Source organism: Scomber japonicus, chromosome 4 (assembly GCF_027409825.1).
Source record: "Scomber japonicus isolate fScoJap1 chromosome 4, fScoJap1.pri, whole genome shotgun sequence".
NCBI classification, from domain to species: domain Eukaryota; kingdom Metazoa; phylum Chordata; class Actinopteri; order Scombriformes; family Scombridae; genus Scomber; species Scomber japonicus.
In genome coordinates this window covers 13,436,555-13,463,974 of record NC_070581.1, presented here as the reverse complement: position 1 = coordinate 13,463,974, position 27,420 = coordinate 13,436,555, and the positions used below count along the sequence as shown (strand labels likewise).

Below are 27,420 nucleotides of genomic sequence, written 5' to 3'. Positions count from 1 at the left end.
ACTATAGCTTATTTTTTGTGATTAAGACAGAAAAGTAAGAAAATTAGTAAAAACAAAAGTTTGTTTTGTTTCAAATCTTTAGAAAGATGTTCATGTTTGTTGCCATATATTCAGAGGGCACATCATATCCATTACAGCTGAGCATTTTATTCCCTTTTGATTTCAACCTGCGATCCATCCAATCCACGTAATGTGTCTGACTCATCAAAAATTAGTGCTCCTGTGCTTTTGTCACTGTGGGAAGGTAGGGGAAAACTGTCAGCTAACAGTACAGGGGATTGTTGATGTGTTTCTTTATTCTCTTTGATGTGCCTGTACTGTGTTATTACTGCTTGTTGCCATAGAGACAAGGAGTGAAGGTGTTATCCCTGCAGTCTGAGGGAGACATTGGCTGCGTCTGAAATCCCATACAAACATTTAGTATACAAAGAACAGTATGTGAGATGTTAGTGTGTCCAAGACCTTAGCAGGAAACCAACAGTATAAAAACTGCATATTAATAATGGGGAAATATTACAGTATGCAAGCACTGAAAACTAGGCCTGCATACATTTCCCACAATGCAATGCAATGCAATAGGGACGACAACCACAACTAACAGACACAGTGGACAGCGACAAAGGCCGCTCTGGCATAATGTCAGGAAAGCTTCAATTTAAGTGTGAGTGTAACATTTTCACTTTGCTAGGAATAATGTATGTTTTAATTTAGTTCAGACTTTATGGTTGGCACAGGCTACCATGGTTACAGGTCTCCAAGCGGCTCTCAGGAAGTGACGTGATAATTACAGCTCAGTGTGTCCAAAAAGATACTTGACAGTATGTAGATCACACGCATAATGCACGCAAACGAAACGCGCAATCTATTGCACTGTGCACGCAATTTAGTACCACTATTTGGGATCTCAGTAAATCAGTCCCTTAAAGTATTCATTTTATCCCTTACTCTAGTTCTTTATCAGGCCCATTGGGTGTTTTTACATGTTACCACCAGGCGTCCAGTTTCATTCAGGTTCTGGCACTGATATATTAGGCTCAGTGGAGTGTGCTCAGCTCAATGAAAATACACAAAAAATGAGCTTTGATCACACGGGTTGGCATTTTTTAAAAGACCTTCATGATTAATAATTGATTTATTCAGAAAGTAGATCTTTGACTGGTGGTGTAGCAGTGAAGGTCAGCCAGTGTGAAAAACTGGCAGCAAGTCTAAGTCCCACCTCTGAGGAGCAGTTTGATACAGCTAATCTGCAGGGAGGAGAGTCCATGCCAGGACGTCATGTTGTATGCACTAAGCTGGGATTGTAATATCTTTGAGTCATAGATTTGCTATTTTAGTAACAGCCTGGATCAGTAGAGTTTAGATTTGTCTATTATTCTGTCTGTCGACTGCCTGTGAACAAAGGGGAAAATATTTCTCAGTTGTGAAAACAAGACCGACAAAAATAAAGTCTATAAGGTGTTACATGTTTCCCTTTATTCATAGAGCTTACTGCTAATGGTCTTTTTGCATTATAGTGACCAGAGAAGACTACAGAAAAAGGGAACAATACATTAAATAGGTGAAATAAAATCCCTCACTTGTGACATGACGAAGAAAGAAACACATTAGGCACGCAAGATTGTTTCTTTTATTGCAGGGAATTATAGAAAGTGTGTTATATTCAGGCACATACTTTTATTCCTCCAAGGAACTATTTGATTAATTCATAACTGAGAAATTATTATTATCCTGATTAAGTACTGGCTCCACAGTGAGGTCCAGATGTGCAACGTTTACTTCGAAGATGAATTCCCCAACTTTTCCAAGGGAAAAATCGTATATAAAATGCAATATTGTCTATTCCAAACATACATCTGGCTGCAATTGAAGGATTTAAGTAACAAACATAATTATGACCTCTTGTGTATACAGGACAATAAAAGTACATTTGAGGGATCAAAACCAATTTTCCCTTCCATGTAAGCAGTAATACATGACCGACAGAGGGTTTAGCTTTTGGGCTGGAGTTACTCTAATCTCAGACTACAATAATACCAGTCAGTTGTGGCATCCATTCGTCCACCTGTCACAGATCATCCCTTCTATCTGCTGTCTTTACTCATTTGATTAAACAATGCATACAGGTTCACCCAAAGATCAATAAAATGACATTTAAAATAAGTCAGCAAGAACATCATTGTGAGTTTAAATTATTCAAACAATGTTCCCTTCATTTATTTCTCTCACATTTTCTCTCTCACCTTCAGCACTCCCTTTTCTCTCACTCCTTTCATCCACCCTTCACCTTTTGAAGTTGTATGCCTTTTTTCTCATTCTTTGTATCTCTGGGCATTTTTGCTGTAATGGATAATAGAGAGGAGCACTGACTGAACACTCCTTTGGTACATCAATGGCCAGTACATCACTGACTTATGTCCCAAATGCCAAAAAATACACATTATTGTTTCATATGATACCGCACTTTACTTTTCGCAGCGTGTGGTTAAAGAGACAAATTAAATGCTTCACTGTGCAGAGGAAGACAAAGAAAGGACACCAATAAACCAAGTGATACCCAAGCTATGACATGAGCAGCCATTTTCTAATATTTAAAACTTAATTTAACTCCACCCAGGCTGTAATTACACACCAAGGTTAATTTTCATACAAAATCAATCCAATTAACATACAGTGCATCCCGAAAGTATTCACACCCCTTCACCCCCCCCCCCCCCATTTTGTCATGTTACAGCCTTATTCCAAAATTGATTAAATTCTTTTTTTCCCCTCATCAATCTTCACACAATACCCCATAATGATGAAGCAAAAAAGTTTTTTAAGACATTTTTGCAAATGTATCAAAAATTTAAAAAACTGAAATATCGCATGTACATAAGTATTCACTCCCTTTGCTTTGACACTCAAAATTGAGCTTAGGTGCATCCTGTTTCCAATGATCATCCTTGAGATGTTTCTACAGCTTGATTAGAGTCCACCTGTAGTAAATTCAATTGATTGGACATGATTTGGAAAGGCACACACCTGTCAATAAGGTCCCACTGTTGACAGTGCATGTCAGAGCAGAAACTAAGCCATGAAGTCAAAGGAATTATCTGTAGACCTCCGAGACAGGATTGTATCAAGGCACAGATCTGGGAAAGGGTAGGAAAACATTTCTGCAGCATTGAAGGTCCCGAAGAGCACAGTGGTCTCCATCATTTGTAAATGGAAGAAGTTTGGAACCACCAGGACTCTTCCTAGAGCTGGCTGCCCAGCCAAACTGAGCAATCGGGGAGAAGGGCCTTGGTCAGGGAGGTGACCAAGAACCCCATGGTCACTCTGACAGAGCCCACTCATGATGAGTGGGCCTGAATGCCAAGCGTCTAGTCTGGAGGAAACCAGGCACCTCTCATCACCTGGCCAATACCATCCCTACGGAGAAGCATGGTGTTGGCAGCATCATGCTGTGGGGATGTTTTTCAGAGGCAGGAACTGGGAGACTAGTCAGGATCGAGGGAAAGATGAACGGAGCAAAGTACAGAGAGATCCTTGATGAAAACCTGCTCGAGAGTGCTCAGGACCTCAGACTGGGGCGACCTTACCTTCCAACAGGACAACCACCCTAAGCACATAGACAAGACAACGAAGGAGTGGCTTTGGGACAAGTCTGTGAATGTCCGATTAAATATCTCTGGAAAGACCTGAAAATAACAGCAGCAACACTCCCCATCTAACCTCACAGAACTTGAGAGGATCTGCATAGAAGAATGTGAGAAATACCCCAAATACAGGTGTGCCAAGCTTGAGGCTGTAATCACTGCCAAGGGTGCCTCAACAAAGTACTGAGTAAAGGGTGTGAATACGGTATTTCAGTATTTTAATTTTTAATACATTTGCATATTCTTTTAATAAACCTTTTCGCTTTGTCATTATGGGGCATTGTGTGTGGATTGATGAAAAAGAAAGGAATTTAATCAATTTTGGAATAAGGCTGTAACATAAAATGTGGGGAAAATGAAGGGGTGTGAATACTTTCCAGATGCATTGTCGGTCATGTCAGTGTAAAATCAATACTTAAGCTCTCACACAGCCTGGCATCTTTTAGCTAGGATATTATATAATATCTGAACAACGCATCAACCTGCAGTTCCTCTCAAAACATGCTGAAGAAATGTCCAAGATACTCATACACTGCAAACACAAAACACACAACCTAGTAAAATCTTCCCTTTTGTCAACAGTGAATAAGAAATGTTTTTGCACATTGGATATCACCAAATTATTTGCATGGCACACTGTCTGAATGTTTTTCTAAAAAAGAGAAATAACTGGTCTCTTGACAGCTTCATAAACAGTAAATTAGGTGACAAATGAGGTGTGAGAAGGAAAATGACAGGAAGGCACATTGGTAAATGGAAAAACAAAAAATAAAATTACAACGCATTCATTTAGTCATAATTGCTCAATAGAAATACAATTTTATTATTTTTGTAATAATAGTTTTTTAATAGCTTACATGAAATGCAGTATTCCTAATGGCACATGGTCTAGTGGTTTGTTCTGTTATTGTGTTGATAATACATAAAACTAAACCAAATGTTTTTTTACACCACACTGTAAAATTTTGTCTTCACTGAATCGAGTTTCCAAGAATTTATATATAAGTGGGCTGTGGTGACAAGTTAACAAGTCACACTGTAGCTGTTAGTAGAAATTATTACACCAAATCAACACTGATTTACTGACCTGATTGTATAGAGACATTTAACTTGCCTTATTCATTTCCAAATCTTTCCATAGTTTGAATTCAGGTTTTCTGTGTTTTTTCTCTGTGGTGTTTTTTTGTGTACACTGCACATTGTGACACTGTAACACAGCATAAACAAGTCTGTTTTTTTCTAAACCTTCCGTGCTCTACAGTGATTTTTCTACTGTTGAACTTGTGACTGAATCTGTTCAATCTTCAATCTCAGGTTAGACACAGCAGGACCTCCAAAAACTCATAAACAAATCATCGAGACATCCTTCACATGAGCAAACACAGACCTGGGCCTGTTCTTAACATGCCATTGCACTGTACTTAATGTTCATTTCGTCTGCTAGTGTGTGTGGTCCTCCAGCGTCACATATGTTGAATACTACAAAGTATTGATCAATTACCCTTCAGTTTACTTACTGTATCTGTCTATAAATGTAACTCATCTAATCTTCTTTTATCTAATGATCTATTTTTTTCTGCAATAAAAATAAATACCTGAATGGTAGAGATTATGGCGACAGTACCCTCTCTGTTTAAAATTAGAAAATTGGTGTAAAAGAGCAAATCTAGAAAACAAAACCTCACATTTACCACCCACTGTTTGGATTATTTAAATGTCTGACCTTTACTGTAACTGTACCGAAAATACTTAAGAATTATGTCTTATTATCTACATTTGTCTGGCTGGAGAATGTAATGCTAAGAACTGCATACCATAAAATAGAGGTGCCAGTATCTGTTTTAAGATGTATTTTGTCTTAATCCTTGACCTTATTTTCCTATGCACATCTCCTGAGTTGTTTGTCTGAAGTCCTAAAGCAAAACGGGAAATCTACTGGTGACATAACACCTAAGTCTCTGGGGAAGCCAGGGCAAATCATGTCACCACCACCTAAACTCAGAGGACAGACAGAGGCAGGAACTGGAGCGACTAGCAGCAGCTGGAAGCTGTGGACATGACTCTCAACCAATCTGTACTGTTCAGTTTTCTGGTCCTGCAATTCCCAGACAGTGTTTTAAATGTTGCCTGCTTTACATCCCCTTACTCTTTCCTTCCTCCTAGAGAACATGATTTTGGATTGAGTGAATTATCCTGCTTGAATAAAGTCGCCTGTTTATGCCAATGCACGTAATGTAAATGCAACACGGCATAGAGCTGACTTAGCATAGTTGTGCTGAGTTTTGAGAATAAAAATGTTCCTACCACTTTATAATGTAACAATAGTGAGAGATGTAGCTGCACAGCATGGCCTTTGCTAATCATAACATCTGAATGTCAGCACTGGATGTCTGGATCACATCACTTCCAGCACATGAACACATTACAATAACCCACAAGTGTAATCCATTTCACACATCACTTTGAAGTCTCAGTCACTTATAAAATGTTTAGATTCTATAAAAAGAAGAATGACCAAACTTGTGGAAACATTTTATCCACAATCTTGCTTTCCAAATGCTGTCTGTACTTTGACATTTTCCGTGAATAACAGTCATCAAAAATGTCTTTTAAGGCAGTCACTGTTAGCTTGTTTCATTACAGTTTTTACTTTTTTTGATGTGTGCAAAATGTCTTATTCATCACATTACAAATCAGCATCAGTGTGTCTAACCATGCTTAGGTCTGTGGGTGTGTAGCTGTAGAAGAATAGATTTGTGCCCTCTTCGATTTATCTTTTCCTCCAACTCTCCTTGTCAACTGTGTTCAAACCTTTAACCCAGCGTTCAACTTTCAGAATGGAAAATCAGTGTAAATGGTATCACCGTCATCACGTAACCGCTTTTCCCACCAAGATGTGAAAGGCTAAGTTGATAGCAGCAAATTGTTGCATTAACTGTAAAATAAGAGGCTTAGAGTTTGTCTGTGTGGTAATCTCAACCTCACAGATTGAGAAGAGTTGGGGCAAACACAGTATAAATGATTTCTCACTTCAACATTGAGGAAACAATAAGCTCAGAGACAAAGCTTGGTAATGGAAAATAGTTTAAATCATAACAACAATGTGTTTTTCCAGATGTAGTGGCAGTGCTACAAAACACAACTGGTCTTGATTAGCAACAGTGTGGAGGCTGTTAACATTGTCCAGCCCAATTTAAAACAGCATGTCTGAGGCTGAATTTATAGACTGTTGAGTTTTTTCCACATTATCATGTAATTAGGTGTCTGGAGAGTGATGTCCCTTCTTCTGCCAAAAGGCCAAAGTATTAGAAAAGCAGCTTCATGTAAAGGATAGAGAGACAACTTCCTGTATATCCTTCAAACCTGTGGATATTTTGAAGTATAAGTGACTTAAAACTCATAGTGTATTCTCAGTGTCGCCCTCACCTTTCTTGATCTTGCGATGGAAGTTGATGGCATCCACAGAGGCAGTAACAATGTTGGTGTTGCAGTGCCGAGCTGCCACAATGCCGGCAACCTCATCCATCAGCTTCATGGTCACACCTTTTCCAGACAAACACACACACAGAGAGACTTGAGTTAAGAGACAGTACAGTATATCAATCCAGGAAAACTACTACGAAGACTTGTTCTGAATATATTTTAGTTTTTAATTTGTTGATTTCACTAAGGCACTCAACATGGTTGCAACTAGTTACTGTGTAAGAAGTAACGACATAGGTTGCAAAATCCCCTCCAGTATTTTGATTTCTGTTTCACTAATAACTGTGACAGTGATTTCTCTATGATGTTCTCTTATCAACACAACATCATTGTGTCCTGCAGACATCATTAGTAATAAAATGATTATTAGAACATGTGCAATCGCGTGAAAACTAAGCAAACTCAAAGAAGACCATGTGATGCAATCCAAAGTGAGTAAGTGGTTCTTTACGGTTTCATTTTTTTCTTTTTGTCAGTTGCTGATTCCAAGTTCAAGAATGAACTTACAATGACCTTAAGCTATGATTGTGCACTTGCACAACTAATACAACTAAAACTATGATATTCATACAGCAACTTTTGCTTCTCCTGTCATCACCAGCGAAACATCACACTCATCCTCTCTGCAGATCAAAATTTTCAGGGTAAATGAAGTCATTAAGCTGGAGGGATTCTTGGTCATGTTTGAGGAACTATTTCACTGAGATAAGCTCATTTGAAGTAAAGGCTAATGGGTTTCCTGATGCAATTAAAAAACTATGCACCTAAGGCTGAATTATGAATGAGTCTTCTCGCCATTTCCTCAATATTAGCTTCTCATTGAGACTCATTAGTCCACTGTTAACATCGTGCATCAGCAGACTGCCAAGAAGTGTTTTGACAGACTTTCAGCTAGCTGACTTTTAGCTGCCAGATATAACAAATGTTCAATAAACTATCAATAACTTGTGATCCATTTATACTTATTTGTACGTCTCTAAGTGAAGTTCATTTCTTAAAATCACTAAAAACCTGCTTGTTGATACACTGTAAATGACACAGAGGAAACACAGAACAGTCCACTTCTCCACTGCATTTGCTGAAATTTACTTCTGCTTACATTTTCCTGACAAGTGACCTCATGCAGTCGTAGATGGAGGTGTATACAAAGTATGTGACTTTAAAACAAGACATATACATCAGGTTTTTTAACCATTAAGTCATTAGGTGGGGTGGAGGGCACTGATAAATTAACCATTCTGTCAGTTACAGTGTGCTCAAAACTTTTACAGTTATCTCACAGAGTTCGATGCTTATGCTTGCTGCTAGAGACCAAAATGTGTCATTTAGTTTGAATGAAAATAGCATGTTTGGAAGTGTTTGGAAAACAATGAGCACATGCTGGACAACAGAGGATTACGTTACACTGCTGAAAGGGTCTGAGAACAGGGACCTTGTTGCTTAAGTCATCTTGGACCTTACAAGCAGTACCTCAAAAGATAGGTCAAATGAAATGAGATCTGGAGCCAACTGAAGAAGACATGCAGGTTTGTTAAATGTTACATGAAATTAAATTAAATGAAATCAAGCAGTTCTTGGTCAGAGAATAAACTACAAAACAGGGGGAGAGTATTGATACTCAAAAGACTTTTTTGAGTAATGTATCATTTTTAAAATTTGAGAGCACATCAAACAGTTTATACAGCACTTTGCCAATTTCCATCTACAAGCTTACAAATGATTTGCAGAGCAAGGAAACACTTTGAGCTGGACATCAAAGTTGCAGATTACAGTAAGACCTGAAACCCATTAGCTCCCTAATGGAGCAAAGCTCACAAAGTGGAATCCACCAATCCACACCTGCATCTACCAGCCTGTGTAATTGGTTAAGGAAACAGTCATTTGTGGGGTTTTTCACAGAAAGTGGGACATCTTGTCTGGAGTGGGTGGGTTGAAGATGACAGAAGTGAGGAAAAGAGTGGCATCTGTTTCTCATCTTGGAGAGAGAGAGAGAGAGAGAGAGAGAGAGAGAGAGAGAGAGAGAGAGAGAGAGAGAGAGAGAGAGAGAGAGAGAGAGAGAGAGAGAGAGAGAGAGAGAGAGAGAGAGAGAGAGAGAGAGAGTGAGAGAGAGTGTGTGTGTGTGTGTGTGTGTGTGTGTGTGTGTGTGTGTGTGTGTGGTTGTGGAAAATATTTAAAAATATAACTTCTTCAATCCACACTCCAGTTGCCCCGATCGTTCCATGGTTGATTTTTGTATCTCTCATGCTAGAAAATCAATAAGTCTGCTTGGTGATGGCTGCTTTGGCTCCTTCCATCTGCACTGTGTGGCTCTATTTATGACGGCCAAATGTGTGGGAGTACAAACAGAATGTGCAGCCTGCTCCAAAACGCAGCACTCGCAGTAAAAGTGGGCCTGCTTAGATGCCGGAAAGGCTTTCGATAAGGTGGAGTGGCCTTATCTCTTTAATGTCATGAAAGGTTTTGGATATGGAAATAATTTAGTAAAATGGGTACGTTTACTTTATACAAATCCTACAGCAAAAATAATAACAAACAAAAACATATCAGAACCAATTGTAATCAAAAGGATGCCGTCAGGGATGTAATTTGGCCATTGAACCATTTGTAATAGCTGTAAGAACACATGTAGACATTACTGGAATAACAATTCGACAAACTGAGCATAAGCTTTCAATATATGCGGATGGCGATTTTTTTGTCCATTTCGCACCTTAGTAAATCTATTCCTGCTCTGCTAGAATTGATAAAAGTATTTGGTGGTATCTCAGGATACACAATAAATAACACCAAATCCTCAATTTTACTATTTGATGAGAAAGAAAGGGAAATCCCACCCAGAACAGTCTCCCACTTCAAACTGGCTGACAAGATCACTTACTTGGGAATACAAATTGTGCCCAAACTAGCTTTAACTGTTAAAATTAACTATGAAACTTTAATGGTAGAAATAACAGAATCAATCAATAAAAATTAAAGTGCTGCCTAAAATAAGCTATTCATCGGTTTTATATGGCAAAACAAGCCGGCTAGAATTCGATTTTCTTTGCTCCACCTATCATATAGTAATGGAGGCTTAAAATGCCCAAATATGACCTGGTATTACTGGGCAGTACAACTAAGATTCATTAAATTTGATTTCTCAACAAAGAACATTCCTCAGTGGAAGGAAATGGAATCAGAAGGTTTAAGCTTGCCTCTACCATTGTTGCCAAATTTGATGACACAAACTACTAATCCTATTGTTAAAAATATGATTAAGGTGTGGTTTAAAGTGAAAAAATGTATTAAAGACCCTAACTTACTATCTCACTTTAGTCCCATTTGGGGAAATCAGTGTTTCACGCCAGGAAGAACTGATGCTGTATTCAGAACACAGGCATCAAAAAGATAAAATACTTTTTTAAATTCCTTCAACTCAGAAGCTTCATTAGAAAGAGTCAAGATGGTCTCCTAATGATGGTCTCCCTTTACATCAAACTTGGAAAAATGTATATCTAAAGACAGCCTAAGTAAAGGTGCTATATTGTAATTATACAATGTGTTATTATCCAATTCATCCAAGAACTCTGATCACAAAAGAAATGCATGGAGGGAAGACCTGGAATTGGATATTTCACCAAAAGATTGTGAATTAATATGACCAACTCCCAAACAATGAACTCCAGATTAAGATTGCTACAGTACAAATGTTCATGAGGACATATACTACGCCAGTTAACTTAAATAAATGATAGTAATATTCCAGATTTATGTGTAAAATGTATAAAAGGTACGTTTATTCATTGTGTTTGGCAATGTCAGAAAGTAGGTTAAAAGAGTAATACAAAAGATTACACCAAAAGAGATTCCTATGGACCCTGGTTTCTTTATTTTAGGACTATATCCAAGAGATCACAAGTTCCTTAAGAGTGAACAAACACTGATACTGTAGATATTTGTCTTCTGCATGCTAAGAGATTTTTTGCAATGTTTTGGAAAAAAACATGTAGTATTACTTTTTGGGCCAGGCAAATTCTTTTGACCTTGCATCTTGAAAAAAATAAAATACATACAAAAAGGGGAAAATATGGGGATCTTTTATTGTGTTTATAAAAAGTTTAGATCTAACAGAGGATGTAGAGAGTGAATAAAACTGATGTACATGATAGCTAAATTTGTGCTGAAAGGAAAAACCCCTAATTGTGCTTCATATCTATAATTGTACTTGTCTGAGAAGATGTTCCTTGTTCTTTGTAATGTTGGTTCAGTCTGTATATGTTGCTATGGTGTGTATGTTACATATTTTGAAATACTTTCAATAAATATAGTGTTGGGGGGGGGCCTGCTGAGTTGATTAAGAATTAAACATCTTATTACTCTAACATCTTGTTATCTCAAATGGACCAGGCATCACTTTATTGCTTTGATAATACTGATATTTAAAATAACTGCTGAAAAGTTAAACTGCCCAAGCTAAACCTTTTCAGACATCAAAGAAAATTGTACTTCCCAACATGATATTTCAAAAAATAAAATGACTTGTGAAAACTGAATCAACGGTCAATTTTGATGTGTGATTATGTGGTTACACACAGGCAGCATGAATGTGACAGTAAGATGTTTTGCTCCACAACATAAAAGGCTCCATCCTCCTTTAAACTGAGCCAAAACCCAATTGATCTAGAAACTGTAATCATTAAAAACGCCCTCTTATCGAGGCTGATGATGTAGCCACATCAGAAAAGGTGACAAGAGCATGTCAGACTTTAAGTGTATGTGGGGGAGGAAATATATCACTTCCTTTTTTTAGCCTGTTGCAAAGCATTTTCCAAAAAAACATCTTCTTTTTCCACTCTATCTCCACTATGTTGTTAAAATTGATGGGATCTCAAATAATTGAACATTTCCCCTGGGCACAAGGCATAGCAGATTGCTTCTATTCACTAGTCATATCTGAGCATGTAGCACATAATGGAGATGGCAAGACCTGGACAAGATGATGAAATTGAACATAGACACTGCATGGCATCAGAGTGAATCTAAACATTTTGACTAAACTTAAGGATTCCCTTCCTGAGTTTGGTATAGTGTCCTCAAAGGTCCCTGCCGATGATTTTTAACACCTCTATGAACTGTGTTGACTTTGAAAAGAGAGAGAAATGTTGGATGGGAGGTAATGGGTGCTATAGCAAAGTCAGCTTGTAAGCTATATCTTAAAGAGACCCAAATAATGCTCATATGACTACTTATGTTATGAGGTCCCTTGTAGCAATGAACCTACAGAGAAGTATCACTGGTCTTTTTAGCTCTATGGAGCTGCATAGTATATTTCAGCTTATTGTTGCTGCAACTTTACTGTCATGGCTCACTCTCACTGCTGCAAAATGACCACAAAATGAATCAATAGTTTTAAAAAAACAGAACATTTAACCTTCATGAATGTAGGATATATTGCGGGGCTGTTGTATTACACTGCATTAGTTCTATCTAGCCTAAACCTACCTAATAATCTGGCAAGTGAGTGTATCTGGCAAGAAAAAGTGAAACAAAGCTAACAGGAGAGTGAATATTGGACTTGGTGGCCAGAAACACAACCTTGAATGAATACTAATGTTGCTCCATAACAGCTGAAACAGTGTGCTAACAAAGGAGACTGAAAGTTAGTAAAGGTTTAAAATGAACAAAACTACATTTTAACATCATTAATGTGGACCAGAATAAGAGCACATCCTTCTATAGGCTGTAGTTTTATAGGTTATATATTTCTACGATTAACCCCCAAAGGAACACCCTTATTGAAGCATGAATTCCAACTTACTGCTGAATGGTCTAGTACCCCATCATAATTAAGCTTGGTTTCACTATTTCAAAACTTCACTATTTCTAATCTGCACTGTCTCCCTGTCGTGAGCTAATATGGTCCAGTAACTTCCTTGAATTCTGGAACTTTCTAGGTTTCATCTGCCTCAAACTGTGAGAAACTGCATCCCAGGGAACCAAAGTCACCAAAGTTTCTTTCTCTTAAGAGAGGTCTGATGTTTTTAAGGTCGTTTTCCACATATTAATGCTAAATTCAAGGACCATTGGACTGGATATGTGCACAACATTGCATTAGTGACAATAGCAGGCAACTGTTCTGGCATCAAGCTCTGTTTCCATTGCTTCTGAGGGACAACATTTTACATTCATTTGTTGTATTACAATTGCTTGATTTTAAAGCAATGAGGATTTCAGCTTGCAAAGATAATGTATTATGTCCATAACAGTATATTCTCATTTTCTCCAGTAAACATTTTAAGCAGTAAAAAGGAATACAACACTAACAATGACAACTGAAATCTAAAAGCAGCATTCAATATGATGATCTAACTGAGCCAGATAAGCTGCAATATATAATACATTACTGTTGCCTTTTCTACACAAATATGTTTTTTTTCTATTTTCAGAGCGGAAAACAGCAGCTTTGGTAACAGCAGTCATGCATCTGCTGATAAGCTCTGATGATATTAATCCTTGAAACAAAGTGACCCCGCATTTTTGAGATTTCATCTGATTTGATCTTCCATTTGCAAATATCAACTGGTAAGAATTAGATTATATTTTTATTCTGTTTATCTGTAATTATATGGAGGCTCTTATCAGAATGAAATGACCCTTAGGAGGTTGTCTGGGGTAAATAAAGGAATCATGAGGGATTGGACAGAAAGCATGCTATGGTATGAAGTGAATGCTAATGTGTTAAATGGCTAGACTGGATCAGTCACTTTTACCATGATGCAAACTCTGTGACTTTATTAGAAAAGAATAAATAGAAAGTACAGAGGACTTTATATGTGGTATGCACTGTACATTTCTGGGCTAGGGTTAAGGGAGCAGTGAGAGTGGGCTCCTGTGGTCTTTTTCCCCGGCTCCCCTGTGTTAGCAGCTCTTCAGTTGCCATGTGAAAACGAGGCTGGTGGGTGCGGGGGGGGGGGGGTGATTACCATAGTTTGCTCATGTTCTTCACTTTACCACACTCCCTAAGAGACTTCCCACGGCTTCAGAGTTGCTACGAGGAGTTTGGATGTTTGAAAATACTGTTGTTTAGTTAGAGAATGGAGTTAGTTGAGGAAGCAGAGCTCAGAGGCAGTTGTGCACAGTAACTGATAAAGGTCTTCATTATCTAAATTGTTGCAATTTTTCAATTTTTTTATTTTTCTACATGTCTCACTGTGGGAAAAAGCTTCAGTAGCTCTCAAAAATGGTTCATTAGCATTCCTCATTGTGCAGCACAGCGAATTTAGATGTAAACGAAGATATCTCATTACTTTACAGAAATGTTAACATTTCATTTAACTGCTGAGGGAAAATGAAGGACAAATGTGCACTGTGGTCTGAATTATGGATAAGAGTACAGGTCTGCCTTTGACCACTACCTTGGTTCAAATCCCAGTATAATGTTACATTTTTCTAATAATTTGTTCATCTTCAGCTAGTTTTTCTTTTTGTTGCACTACCTTAAAACTCAAATAATAAATATTCTTTACATTAACAATGAGTCAAATCTAAATCTAGAATCTAGTATTTTGAAAGAGGTTCATCAAAGTCACAAACCACCAAATGAGCTCAACTCTGCAGCTCTGTGAGCTTTTCAGCATCCATTAGTTCAGTGTTTTCATTTTAAACACATTACTATGTGGTTCAGTTTAATCATCCTCATCGACTATTAATTTTCCTATATATAATCATTGGAAAATGGGGAAAAGAGGTTTTCTGAGCTTCACAAACCACATGAAATGATATACTGGTATATTGAATTATAGTATCAGAATTAAATCCATTTGGTCCAAAAACATTTAGAAAATTGAGAGACCACATGATTACATTATTTCATTCCATTTATGTGTGCTGGGAGCCAGCAGCACGTCAGGATTTTTTTGGCCTGAAACATGAAGCCATTGGGCAACTTTCATAGGGCCATGGTGCCATCTTGTAATGTGATATCCAGCTTTCCATCATACACGATTCAGAGTTTGCGGTTACCTTGGCTTTACATCATTATACAGGTATACTGTCCACTACTTTCATGTGTTACAGTATACTGCATCTTGCAGACACACAGCATTAATTTCTGAGGATGTACTCAACTGTGCTCATCATGAGAATAATGAGACTGTGTTGGATGTATAATTCATGTAGTGCACTAGAGACCTGTGAAATGTCAAGGCAAATCAAGAGGAGAACTGCGCTGTCCTTGAGTAACAAAGATGATTGTCTTTATTAATCACTACCATCAGTGGAGCTGTTAATGCAACTACTGCAAAAAAACCCTCTCTGTGTACAGTTGATGTAAAAGGTTGAAGTGAGGCTCAATGTGAGACTGCAAATGAGGACAAGCGAGGCCAAGACAGCCCTGGGCCTGGCGTTACACATTCACAGGGTGACATGGCACACTATGACTCTCCCTTTGCCGTAGGGTGGGAACACGAAAGGCAGAGTGGGGTGGATGGGAGGGTGGGGAGGAATGGAGATGGTGTGTGCAAAGAGGAAAGACAGCTCACTCCAAATGGGGAAAAAAGGACAATTAGTAACCAAGTCCCTAGTGCAGCCCAGTTTGCCACAGGGCAGAATACCTCTGTGATTAGATTCCTTGTGACCATTTCCCCAAATTTTCGTGAACAATGCTGTCCGTCAGCAACAGGCATGAGAACAATGAAGGGAGTCTTCCGGGCAGCTCTCACTGCCCATCAACTCTACCCACTAACTTTAAACCCTTTTAATTAGAACAAGCTCAGACACAGCACACTACACAAGACACCCACTCATGAAAGGAGGGAAGAAAAAGTGACACCAAGAGATATCGACAGCAAAGCATGCATGACCTCTGCCTCTCTTACATATTCTCTAATCACTTCTCAAACTTACACCCTCCACCTCCTTATCTCGATTTCTTTCCTTTTCATCCTGGTTCTTGCCCTCTGCCTACCTCCATCCACTAAAGACAATTCCCTTTCTATTTCTGTCCCTCTCATCCCCTCCCCAACAAGTGCTTTAATCATGGACAGTATCAAACGACTCAAACTGCCTCCTAATGAGCTGTTACTATAGAAACAGCTCCTGTTAACATTACAGCCATGCAGCAACCCACCCACATCTTATCTGAAAGTCCCATAAGCCGCATTTTTTTGTATGTTTTACCATTCCAGCTGTGGGAAGCTTTATTAAATACACAGCAGTAACTTAATACATTTGTATGTGGTTCAAAGTTCCGCAAATTGCAAGAACGCGCTGTCATGGTTACAGTTCAACTGTAGCCTTCATGAATAAAGCAGGCAGAGAAAATCACTGACAGACAATTCCTGTAATGGAAATACTGTCAGCTAAATAGCAGTATTTCACTGCCCTCTCTGGTTGAAAGTTTGTTTCACCTTTGGTTGGGGATCGTCAGAAGAGTGCTTTTGCACCTGTAACCACACCCAACATACAACCTGGAGCACACCTCTACATCAGTGCAGCAGCAAGGTGAGACGATCCCCTGCCTCTAACAGCATTATGATGCCTGAAAGAAACTAATGGACTGGTTTCCTTATTGCCATAAACAACCAAAAACACGTCATTACAATTTGTTATGATTATGTCCTGCTTTTGGAAAAAATATTACTTACTGGAAAACTGTTTTATAAACAATAACTATGTGTGGCAGACTCTTCCACTCCTTTTCACAAGTTTTTCACATTTGATGAACAACTGACAGCTTGTCAGCATTGATCAAATTGTCCTTCCTTCTAGGTTAAAAACACACACAAAATTCATGATGCATGTACTTAGAGCAGTACATCACATGTACATCACCTTATCACCTACATCTATAGCTTAAAGAATTGATTTATGATCAGGTTTCCCATAACTTTAATGATTGTGGAGGAAATGTGATCAATATTTGCTTCCTCAAGCATGCTACCATTTGTGTGACCATCCTGCCAGCGGATGTGAGGGAGTTTTCAGAGGCATATTTAATGGAATGAGCTCTGAGATCTGCTATTGACCACTACACAATACAGCAGAGCCTTCCTTCGTACCAGGGGCTTGGCTTTTACCTGAATGTCCAGATCTTCAAAGGCTTGTCTCTTCAGACTTAAAGCAGCTACACCAGCGCATCTGAATATGTAAATGTGTGCAAATGTGCACTGAAGTTTTCATCAAGTTTGAGTATTTAGCATCTGTTTACTAAAAGAGCAGTTCATTAAAAGGTCAGCTCCTGAATTGCGCTTGGTGCTGCCCTACAGCTGCATTCTGCCAGTGAAGGAGAGCTCATAGACACAGTCAGCAGCAAGATTTCTATGAGATCACTGGGCTCAGAAAAGAAAGGACAACAGAAAAAATATGACTGAAAATATTATTCATGCAATTATGATATTATAATATTTAGCATTTATCATAAATACACATGGAGGCAATAACACATTCATGGGAAACAAAAAGAAGATGAAAAGTTTGATGTGCAAAAACCAAAAGTGTCCACCTAATGTTGTTTTACACATATCATATATTAACTATATATCAAAAGCTTTTCAGTCATATACAAACTTTTATTTAATGCACATTTATTTTCTGAGCCACTCTGTTTGTGCCTGGTCTTCAGAGGTAGATAATTGTATCTACAAAAGTGACACATGATCTTGTTGAATCCAGCAGAATACATAATCAACCTCTGTTAACTATTATTTGCATGATCCTCCCCTGAATGCCTACAGTGAGGAGAAAGGCACACCTTGCAAACACTTGAACAAATAACACAAACTGCGATGCCCTGGGCCACAACTGAAAAACAGGTGCAAAAGCTGCAGTATATCTGTCCATGAGTGTATTATTTCTGAATCAGTGTTGGTTTTGGAGATGAGAAGGCTGCCAAGGTAGAAGAAGCAATCCACACACACACTTCACAAAGGTCGATCACACAAGCTCCAGTGGACATATCCCTGTCTCCATGAATTCCTCTGTGTCTGGCGCTGGCATGTTTATATACCAACTGAGCATAGATCAGAGCAGGGGACAGATAATACAGAGTCACAGTGATGGATGTGTTCCTGTGCTTAGGCAATCCCTGGCTCAACTCTGTGTCTCTCTCTCTCTCACACACACACACACACACACACACACACACACACACACACACTCTAACACACACACTCTAACACACACACATACTGCATTAAATCTCTGCTGTGCTGCTGTGTGTGTACAGAATGCAAACATACAAATGAAATCATACATCAGTGGCATGAGCACACACAAAACAGATTCTTTTTTTAACACATCAAATTTTTCATAGAGAACACATCACACTATTTAACACTGTATGTGTTATTTTCATTCTTTTTTTTTGGTGTACTTATTTTAATCAGACTGCAGTGGTGTCCACCTGTGGCAATCAACTGCTGTTTCCATGGAAACAGGTGGTACACTTGCTTAGAACATGAAGGAAAGAGGAAGCGAGTGGAAAGAGAGGGAGAGAGAGCATGAGATAATGAGGAGAGGTGGGCAGAAGCAAAGAAAAAGCAACAAAGAAAAGGAAAGTAAGCAAGAGAATGAAAAGGAAGAATGTTGAATGTTAATGGGCATTGTGGTATGCCTCTGATCTCTTCCGACGCTTACAACGTTTCAGGCACGTTGGAGACTTTCATTACAAATGCAGGTGTCTACATTTAAAGAGCAACCGTACAGTCACAGGGCTTGACCTCACAATATCTGCTGTTGTAAACATTGGTTATCATCGCAAACCTTTTTTTCTCTTTTCCTAGAGGCAAGCAACTGCCAGTGCACGCATGTTTTTACTGATCAATACATATGATAAATGACTCCTCAAATGTGACTCATTCAAGTTCAAAACATATCTTCTAACTTTTGAGATATCTGTCCCTAAACGTCAGCATCATGGGTTTTCAGAAACAATGTTTTGGCTATGCAGAAACAGACAGGATTGACTGAAAACTAGTTTCAAAGGGATCTTTTCTTGTATTCATAGTAGATCCATAGAAAAAAACTTTTAAATATCAGACATACATCTTAACCTTGACTAACAAAATGAAAACTGTCTGCATGGCTGAGGTAAGTAAGAAAGTATATTGTATTGTGATTAACACGGTGTAAGAATCTGATGCCCATATATCACAGAATAGAATCCTGTATGACTGTCAAATCATTACTGACCAAATAGATAGTATTACATTGACACATATGTATTAGCCTTCATTAGCTCAATTACATTATTGTCTAATCTCTGGCTAGATGAACATGGTGTCATACTTTGGCTCTGTAATTACTATCCGCTGTCAGTTGGTCAAGGCTATTTAATGAGACTTAAAGATATATTATTTTATAGATAATAGGTCAGATGGACAGTGTCTTGAGTGTTCATTTGTTTGTGCATATGCTTTATGTCTCCTTAGGCTCAAGCTAAGTAGGCCACTTTTCCACACCACTGTGAGGAGACAGTAACAGAATAGCCTGTCAATGTCATGTAAAAGTCAGTTGTCTTTTTCCAACAAGGGTGTAGATGGGGGTTGGGGGCGGGGGCAAGACAGAGTAAAGACTACACAGTAAGAGAGAAAGAGAGAGCGAGAACCCTGACTGCCTGACCTGACTCGGTTATGTAAACAAAATAAGTGTAGTGAAAGCAGCAGCAGCGAACAACAGGGAACATTGCCTAATGAGCAATGGCATGTACAGAGAGAGAGCGGCGCTGTGTGTGTGTGTGTATTCTAAATGACCTGTATGCTTGTTCCACATTTGATTTTTAATTGGACAGATTTCTCAGCGAGCTCTCCAAATTAAAAAGGCAACCATGACACATGCAACACTTCTCTGTCCCGCCCTGCTCCCCTCCTCCTCTCATCCTGCCGTCCTGCCCCGTCTCCTTTTCATTCCCCTTCGTTCTCAGTCAACATCTCTCCTCTGCTTTTCGTCCACACTATCTGGTGTCTCTCTGGTGGCCTCTTTACATAGCTGACCCCAATAAAAATGGCAGCACGAGGCAGGAATGTCCTGCCAGCAACAATATACCTCGAGTGATAAAAAGCATCTGTTTTGTGCTGATAAAATGTTGGATTTATTACAGATGCAGCCAGGTCAAGCCAGTGAAGGTTTTCTTTTTTATGTTGTTTGGGACATCAGATAACTGGGTTTTTGGTTACGGGTGGCTAACCCATCATATCTGGACTCATTTTAATCAATTGTTAATCTGGCTTTTAATCTTGGCTTGCTCTCTGTACCGTTTGCTCTGTGCTTTTTTTCTTCAGTACTTTGTATACGTTTCTTTCAGAAATCTAGATCAAATCGAGTGGGGAAAAGGGCCCAGGGAGAAACAATAAAAAGAGAACTGGAAGCTCCTTGCTTTCCTTTGTTAATTTACATAGTAGAAACTCCCTTTTTACTTATTGCAAGCAAGGAGCCTGCAAAAAGTAGGCACAATCCAAATAGTAGTTTTTATATATAAAGATGATTAGATAAGCCTGGTCCAAAATTCTAACAAGCTGGAAAAACGAGTCATAGAGGGACAATTTAAGCCTCTGAGTAGTCTGTCAGCAAAGCACAGAACTGGAAACGGCATCAGCACCATAAATTTCCTGTTACAATGACTTTAAATTTCCCATCTGTTGTTGTTGTTGTCTATTTCGTGCTTTGTCCTTGTCACTCTGTTCTTCACTATTACAGCCATGCTCATAACAGCACAGAGTGCTGTCAGCGCAAGTAAGACAGAACTAAAACAACCCAAGCAGTTATTTTAGCAACGCAACAGTGCACACATAAACACAAATACAGAACAATCACTCACAACTCCCATGTATTCACACTTACACTCCCCTAACAGCATTTTTTATTCTTACATGCCACGTCCATTCGCTTAGGAGAACATAAGTACTAAAAGCCACAACATTCTTTCTCAAGGACGTTTCACTTTGGATTAAATTCAGCAGTATTTCATGTTCTGTTCCTCCACTGTATCGCCACAGTACATACAGTGTCGACTCACATTCTGGGGGTTAAAGCCAAAGGCTGTAAAACTGTGAGGAACCTGGTCGGTGATTCATTAGCTCATTCACAAGATTCATGAGAAACGGAATAAGCTGTAAACACATGAATAAGTACTATATATGTGCATGAGTGTGTTTATGAGTGTGTGACTGTGACATCTTTATGATTTTATAAGCTTCAGGCGTTGTTTGGTCACTCATAAGAGATGTTTTTTTTAAATCATCTCCTCCTGTCGTTGCATCTATACATTTCTTTTTCTTCTACTTCAGTGAATCTCTCTCCCTCAGCCCAACTCTCTCTCTGTCTTTCAACCCTTTGCTATATGTTCTGTGCTGTATGTGTCTCTGTTTCATCCTCCGCAGCATCTTGATACCGTACAAAGAGCAGTGGGTCCAGTCTGTTCCTGTCTTGAATACCAATCAGTGTGATGCTGCTCATATGCTCTTTGTTTCACTTGTGTAAGGATGAGATCTGATAGACACTGGAAGCTAAGTGACAGAGGGCAACTTGGAAACACTGGGCTCTAAAATGGCTTGTCAGCAGCTGTTACCACTGGATCGATCACATCGTGTGCTTGTACATTTGAACTTTAAACAAAACTGAAAGTTGTCACTTTGTATTGATATGAATGCCATAGATATATCAAATAAATTCAAGTTAACTACTCTATACTTCAGTGAAGTGAGCCTATTAGATATTTTTTCTTTGCATATTTTTTCTTTGACCCACAGAAATGCTTGTATAAGACGTAATAGTCACCATGGTGTGTAGGGAGCACACGTATATGTATGAAGACATGATGAAAGACCTAGTGTAACTCTTACTGCAAGCTTGCTGCAATGCAGACCAGATGTAGAGAAACAATATGTACAATTCACACTGAATTCATCAGTCAGTATTTATGTGTCTGCCATAAAAGGTAAATACAGACAGGCTGTTGGGATTAACTGAGAAGAGGAACAGAATTGTCTTCAGGTTTTCATGCACTCCTCATCGAATTTTAGAGAATATTTCAGGTAAGTGACATCAACCACTCCTAGCTGTTTTTGGACATCCTGTTTACCACTGAAAGCTGAATCTATTCATTTGTGAACACAAGGGACACAGGAATGACGCACGGTGTGAATCTGCTTCACTTTCTGTCTGAACAAACTTTCTGAGCTGCAGAGAGAGAGGGATGTCAATTATCGTTGAGTTTGATACTATAAGGGACCACTCACATTGCAGGTAGTCATTTCATTCAAAAATATGCTCAATTGACCTTTAAAGATTCTTCATTTTCATCAGTAACGGTAAATGGTAAAGGATCGACTCTCTAACCATCTGACATTCACAGAAGATTAATTATCTACCTAATGACAAGAGGTTGTTGGACTCACCTCCATGAACATAGTCATGTAGTGTGCAGTCAGAGGGGCCCACCAAATGGATCAGACTGGACTGGCTGAAGCCAACCGTGTGCTGCTCTGCAATGCCCAAACACACATATACACAAGAAAAGAAAAAGTGAAAAAAAGTAATTTTTGCACTGAAAAACCGTTGTAAACTACATGCTTCTGTATTCTACCTAGCCAATGTCATTGCTATGTACGGGCATAAGAGCTAACATACTGTACCTTTTGGCGTATCCTCTGCAGTTGATGGAAAATGACAAAATTAGAAAATTATTCAATAAAATTGTAAGTTTTGCTTGTAAGTCCAGTGTATGTTGACGTTTTTGCACAATGTACCCGAGTGCATTAAGTACTGAAAGCAGCAAGTATTCTTCACTTACACCATGGAAAGTTGCCATCATTTTACCTCAGTAATTAGCAATACTGTCTATATAAAAAATGAAAAATTACAGTGTTCAAGAGAAAAGTCTGATTTATCTGTATTTATCATACAAATGCAGATTAAATAAAATGTCCTGCTATGATTAAAACATTTAATTTGGACTTTGGGCTGCAGTCAAAACACTACACTACAACTGTACATACTGCATATCCACTGTACCACAAAATGAAGATCCAAGAGGGAGCAAAAACATTAGCAACAACCTGCTGATTGCATATTTGAATTTGATTTGGGGCCTTGAGGTTAGTCTGTTACCTGGGCTTGGTGGAGGTGGCACCACCTCTTCAATCTTAGCCTTGGTCTCCAGTCTCTCCATCTTCTGAGCCTCATAGCGCTTCCTTCCCTCCTCCTCTTTTTCTTCACTGGCATACTACAGGTAGAATATATAGAGAATGAATATATGCACAGGTGTACACATCCACATACTGTGAGACTGCATGCAGTATAGAAGAAGAGTTTTATCACATTGGCATTAAATACAAGTGAGCTGAATTAAATGGACCTTTCACACTGTTAAATGTCAATATCTTTATCTTGACCACCCCTCTCTCATGAGTTCCTTCTCATCTCTGATATACATACCATGTGGAGGTAGAGAGAAGCTGACAAGAATCTACAAAAGGGTAAAATGCCACACTTTGGTCCATTAAGGTCAGAAAAATCAAGTTGCCATGTACCTTGATTGGCGGCACCTCAGTGATCTTGTCAACATTCTGCAGAGAGCAGGGGACATACCACAACGCCGCCTTGTTAGCCAGCTTTTTGGCACCTGAAATCACAGAGAAAAAATTTAATTTTTGTACCAAGAAAAATGTCCGTGAGGAATTTTAAATAAATAGTCCAAATAAACAGACATATTTTTGGGCGAAAAGACAATTTTCAAGTTTTATGACTGCAAACCAATAAGCAACCAGTTTTGACACGTCTTTCAAATAAAACAACAATGGCACAAACGATTTTGAAACAGTTGTCAAAACAACAGCTACTTTTATTAACACCCAATAAAAGACAATCCAGTTTTTAACAAATCCACTGCCACCGCCTGAAGATTAGTCTTTCTTCCGCCAACAAAGGAAAAAATGAGGACTTTGTTCAAAGACAATTGTTCATGTCCTATTCAAAAACACAAGCTCACATTTACTGAAGTGCTCAGTTAGGTTTAGCATAATCCCTAAACCCGGAACCTTTCTGCTTTTCATGTTGTGATTATAAAATGGCTGACATACAATAGCTCATGCATTAAATTCTTTATACACAAATTTATTTGTGACATTCATTCTTTTGGCAGTTGACAGTTATTAAAGGCATTTTCTTCGGTGACGATTAAAAAGCTTCTTTATTGTGGGAAAGCATAGGAGAAAAATTACAAAGTCTACTACTCTGTTCTGCAAAAACTGACAGAATATACTGTATGTCCTCAGTGAGTTTTTTTTTTTATAGGAGCAGAATGTGTTGCTTGATGACTTTTTGTTTTTTACCTTAACAGTTGAGTCAAACTGTTGAGATGTTGAGGACTGTTTTCATTTTTAAATCATGGGAAATGATGTTGGTTTAACTGTTTAGATATTACATACTAAAATATATTAATAGTGTGTTGTTGGAAACGTTGCTTAAAATATTATTCCTGAAATCTCCTGTATTGAAAATCCATGAATCAAACGTTCACCATTGACAAGTGTATACATGCCTCTTGCCTGATATTTCCATGTGGTTCCACACAGTTCAGTACATGAAAGGTTTATGTGGTTGGAGGCTGTAGCATTAGCTCTGCCTTTCTGCGGGAACTTAAGAACCAGAAGATCAGAAGACAAAACTCACATCTCACAGCAATCAGACAGAGAGGTTGTCAAAGTGATATCCGTTCTGTTCTACCTACACCTTTTCACTTAATTCTCTAACAGAGTGAGAGGGGCTATTTTGAGGTTGCGTTGTTACGGCACACAGACAAGAGACAGCACAGAGCCAGCAGGTTGGAATTAAATCACTGTCTTGAAATGTTAAAGGCTATTATTTATGTCTCCCCATCTGATGAACTGGGTTGATTTGTCTCATTAAGACAGATGAGGCTTTTATTCAGATAAATTAGAAATGAGACTAATGTTTTGTTCATCTTTTTTTTAATAGTTTATTTTCCCATATTGCTACTATTCTAACTTATGTCAAATGCATACATACTGAATACATTTGCATTGCATCCATATGGTCATGAAAATATGGCATCTCACAAATAAAAATCTTAATGAATTAGAAAATTGTGACATTATTGTGTGCACTGTGACCAAAATGATCAACGGTAAACCAGCTGAAGACTTTTTGCGCAAGGCAGGAAGAAGTACGAAGTTCAGAGAAATGAGTGGGAGCACAGGCTTATAGCAGGCTACTCTTGGGGAATAACATTTGCATTTTACACGCGAGTTAAACCGTGCAGACAGCCAGGCCTCGTTGCTATGCCGACCTGGCTTCTCTCCTCCTCCTCTCATTGGCTCCCGCCCTTGCCAGCAACCAGGAAGTTGCCCACAGGAGAAAGGGAGGCATATTTACATATCCTTGACTCTACCAAGACTGAGAGACTCCAGTCTATTATTAGCTGCTGCTGGACCTTTCAAGTGAACTGTTTAGGATGGAGGGAGGAAGAAGAAGAGTAAGAGAGGAACGGAAGATGAATAGCTGAAAAGAACCGACCGCTAAGAACAATTCCCAATCCAACTGATGACCTTTTTGACCAGAGCGCAACCAGGGAACTGGCTTTGAATTTTAAATCCCTCTGCATCAAATGAAGGCAATGTCAATGTTTGACCATGTCGCCTCTTGGAATGCACCCTTGTAACCTTCACAGTATGTCCACTAAAACAGCACATATTTCTCTTCATCCTGCTCGCTATCATGTACATTTTTACGAGACAACAAACCTGATGCAGAATAATCACAACATGCACCTTAAAAACTACATGTAGAATATACCTATATCTATCTGAATTACATTGCTTGATATTTACTGAAAAATCTGTTTATTGTACGTGCTTTAATTGTGACTACAGATAATTCAGTTACAAATTAACTACACAAAGGACAGCTGGCTTACTTAGTTAGAATTAATTAATTAGTGAATAGGAAGATTTTGGCTTCCTCAACCCTGAACACAAGCTTTAAAAATCTGCTCACTCAAATTTCCACACGCTATGACACAATGCTATCAAAAACTGACTGAGAGCAAAGTGACTTTGTACATGGCTCATCAAGTTCGTCTGGTGGCAGCTTTAGAACGAGGAGCTCAGTGAGTGCAGGAGCACTATGGCAGCTATGATGACAGCTGAGACAAATAACACCTGGCAGCAGCAGATTTTTTTTAATTGATGGTGTATTGGTAGAGCAAGACTGTGTGACGCATGTTACACAGTGCATTGAGTGCGTGTACGTGCAAAAAAGAAAACTGCTAGTGAGCGGAAGGATATTACACAGCAGACGATCCAGCTAACACTACTTGACTGATTTTACAGGAGCATAATGTTGGCGAACAGAAAGCACTTTAACATAAGCAGTAATAAAACATACTGATGTAAGTGTAGCAACAATGGAAACCAAAGCCACATAGTCTGGCAGTCTGCCGTAGGACAAGCAAAAACAAAAAGATCTAATTCATCAAACTGCCCGTGTGCCTACCATTGTAACACTTACAACAGATTACGGGACATAAATCCAGCAAATCAGATATTAACTACAATACAAAAAGCACCAGTAGCTGTCAGGGTTAGACACCCAGGCAGACAGCAACATGTTTAACTCTATGACAGGCAGCAGAACACTCTGCTCTGTCACATTTAATTATAAATTAGAGCATTTTTGGGCACTGATTTGACTATTCACAGGGGTGCTTAAGTGAAGGAAACATCTCTCCAGCACTGCTTATGCCTCATCCAATCCCCTTTAATCTAAGTTTAAGGCATCAATCAGTGCTTCATACCAGTCTGGACGTTTCCTAAATAGACATTTCTTTCTGTTCGCTAGTAGTTTGAGTGGTCCCAAATCTCAGCCTGCACTACTCAAAGATCTCTCATTTAGCTTGTTGTTCCTTCCGTCCTTGTTCTTCCTCTCTTTCTCCAAAATATGTTTCCCTTTTCCATCCACTTTGCTCTCATCCCCTTTTTTCTCTTCAAGCACTTTCACTTGATTTATCATCGTCTTTTACTTGTCCAACAGTAGCCTGTATCCATAAGCACTGTGTGGACATGGACTCAGGAGGCTAATGAGGCACTGCAGGAATGCTTTGAGTCTACAGACCAGGATATGCTTTGTAAGCCACATGGGGAAGATATTAACAGCATGACAGACTGCATCACAGAACACATCAAATTCTGTTAACACTTTCACTTTGCTATCCTAGACTGTACACTGCTTCCTTAATAGCATGCCCTGGTTCACCAGTGACCTGAAAGTATGAAGTACCTCTTAATAATAGAAAGAAAGCCTTCAG

The 27,420-nt window shown here is 38.7% G+C and overlaps 2 protein-coding genes across 2 annotated transcripts in view; both read right to left on the bottom strand.

Annotated features, from left to right (window-relative positions):
- Nucleotides 1-27,420, bottom strand: part of ppih (peptidylprolyl isomerase H (cyclophilin H)) — a 199,262-nt gene that overhangs the window by 46,196 nt on the left and 125,646 nt on the right. The window lies entirely within an intron of this gene.
- The window catches only part of acot7 (acyl-CoA thioesterase 7), a 55,290-nt gene that overhangs the window by 11,270 nt on the left and 16,600 nt on the right, over nucleotides 1-27,420 (bottom strand). Inside the window, exons 4-7 of the mRNA XM_053317000.1 lie at nucleotides 23,627-23,718; nucleotides 23,205-23,319; nucleotides 22,493-22,579; nucleotides 7,065-7,181 (exon numbers count right to left, since the gene is read on the bottom strand). Coding sequence (XP_053172975.1) covers nucleotides 7,065-7,181; nucleotides 22,493-22,579; nucleotides 23,205-23,319; nucleotides 23,627-23,718 — 411 coding nt within the window. The remainder of the gene's footprint in view (nucleotides 1-7,064; nucleotides 7,182-22,492; nucleotides 22,580-23,204; nucleotides 23,320-23,626; nucleotides 23,719-27,420) is intronic.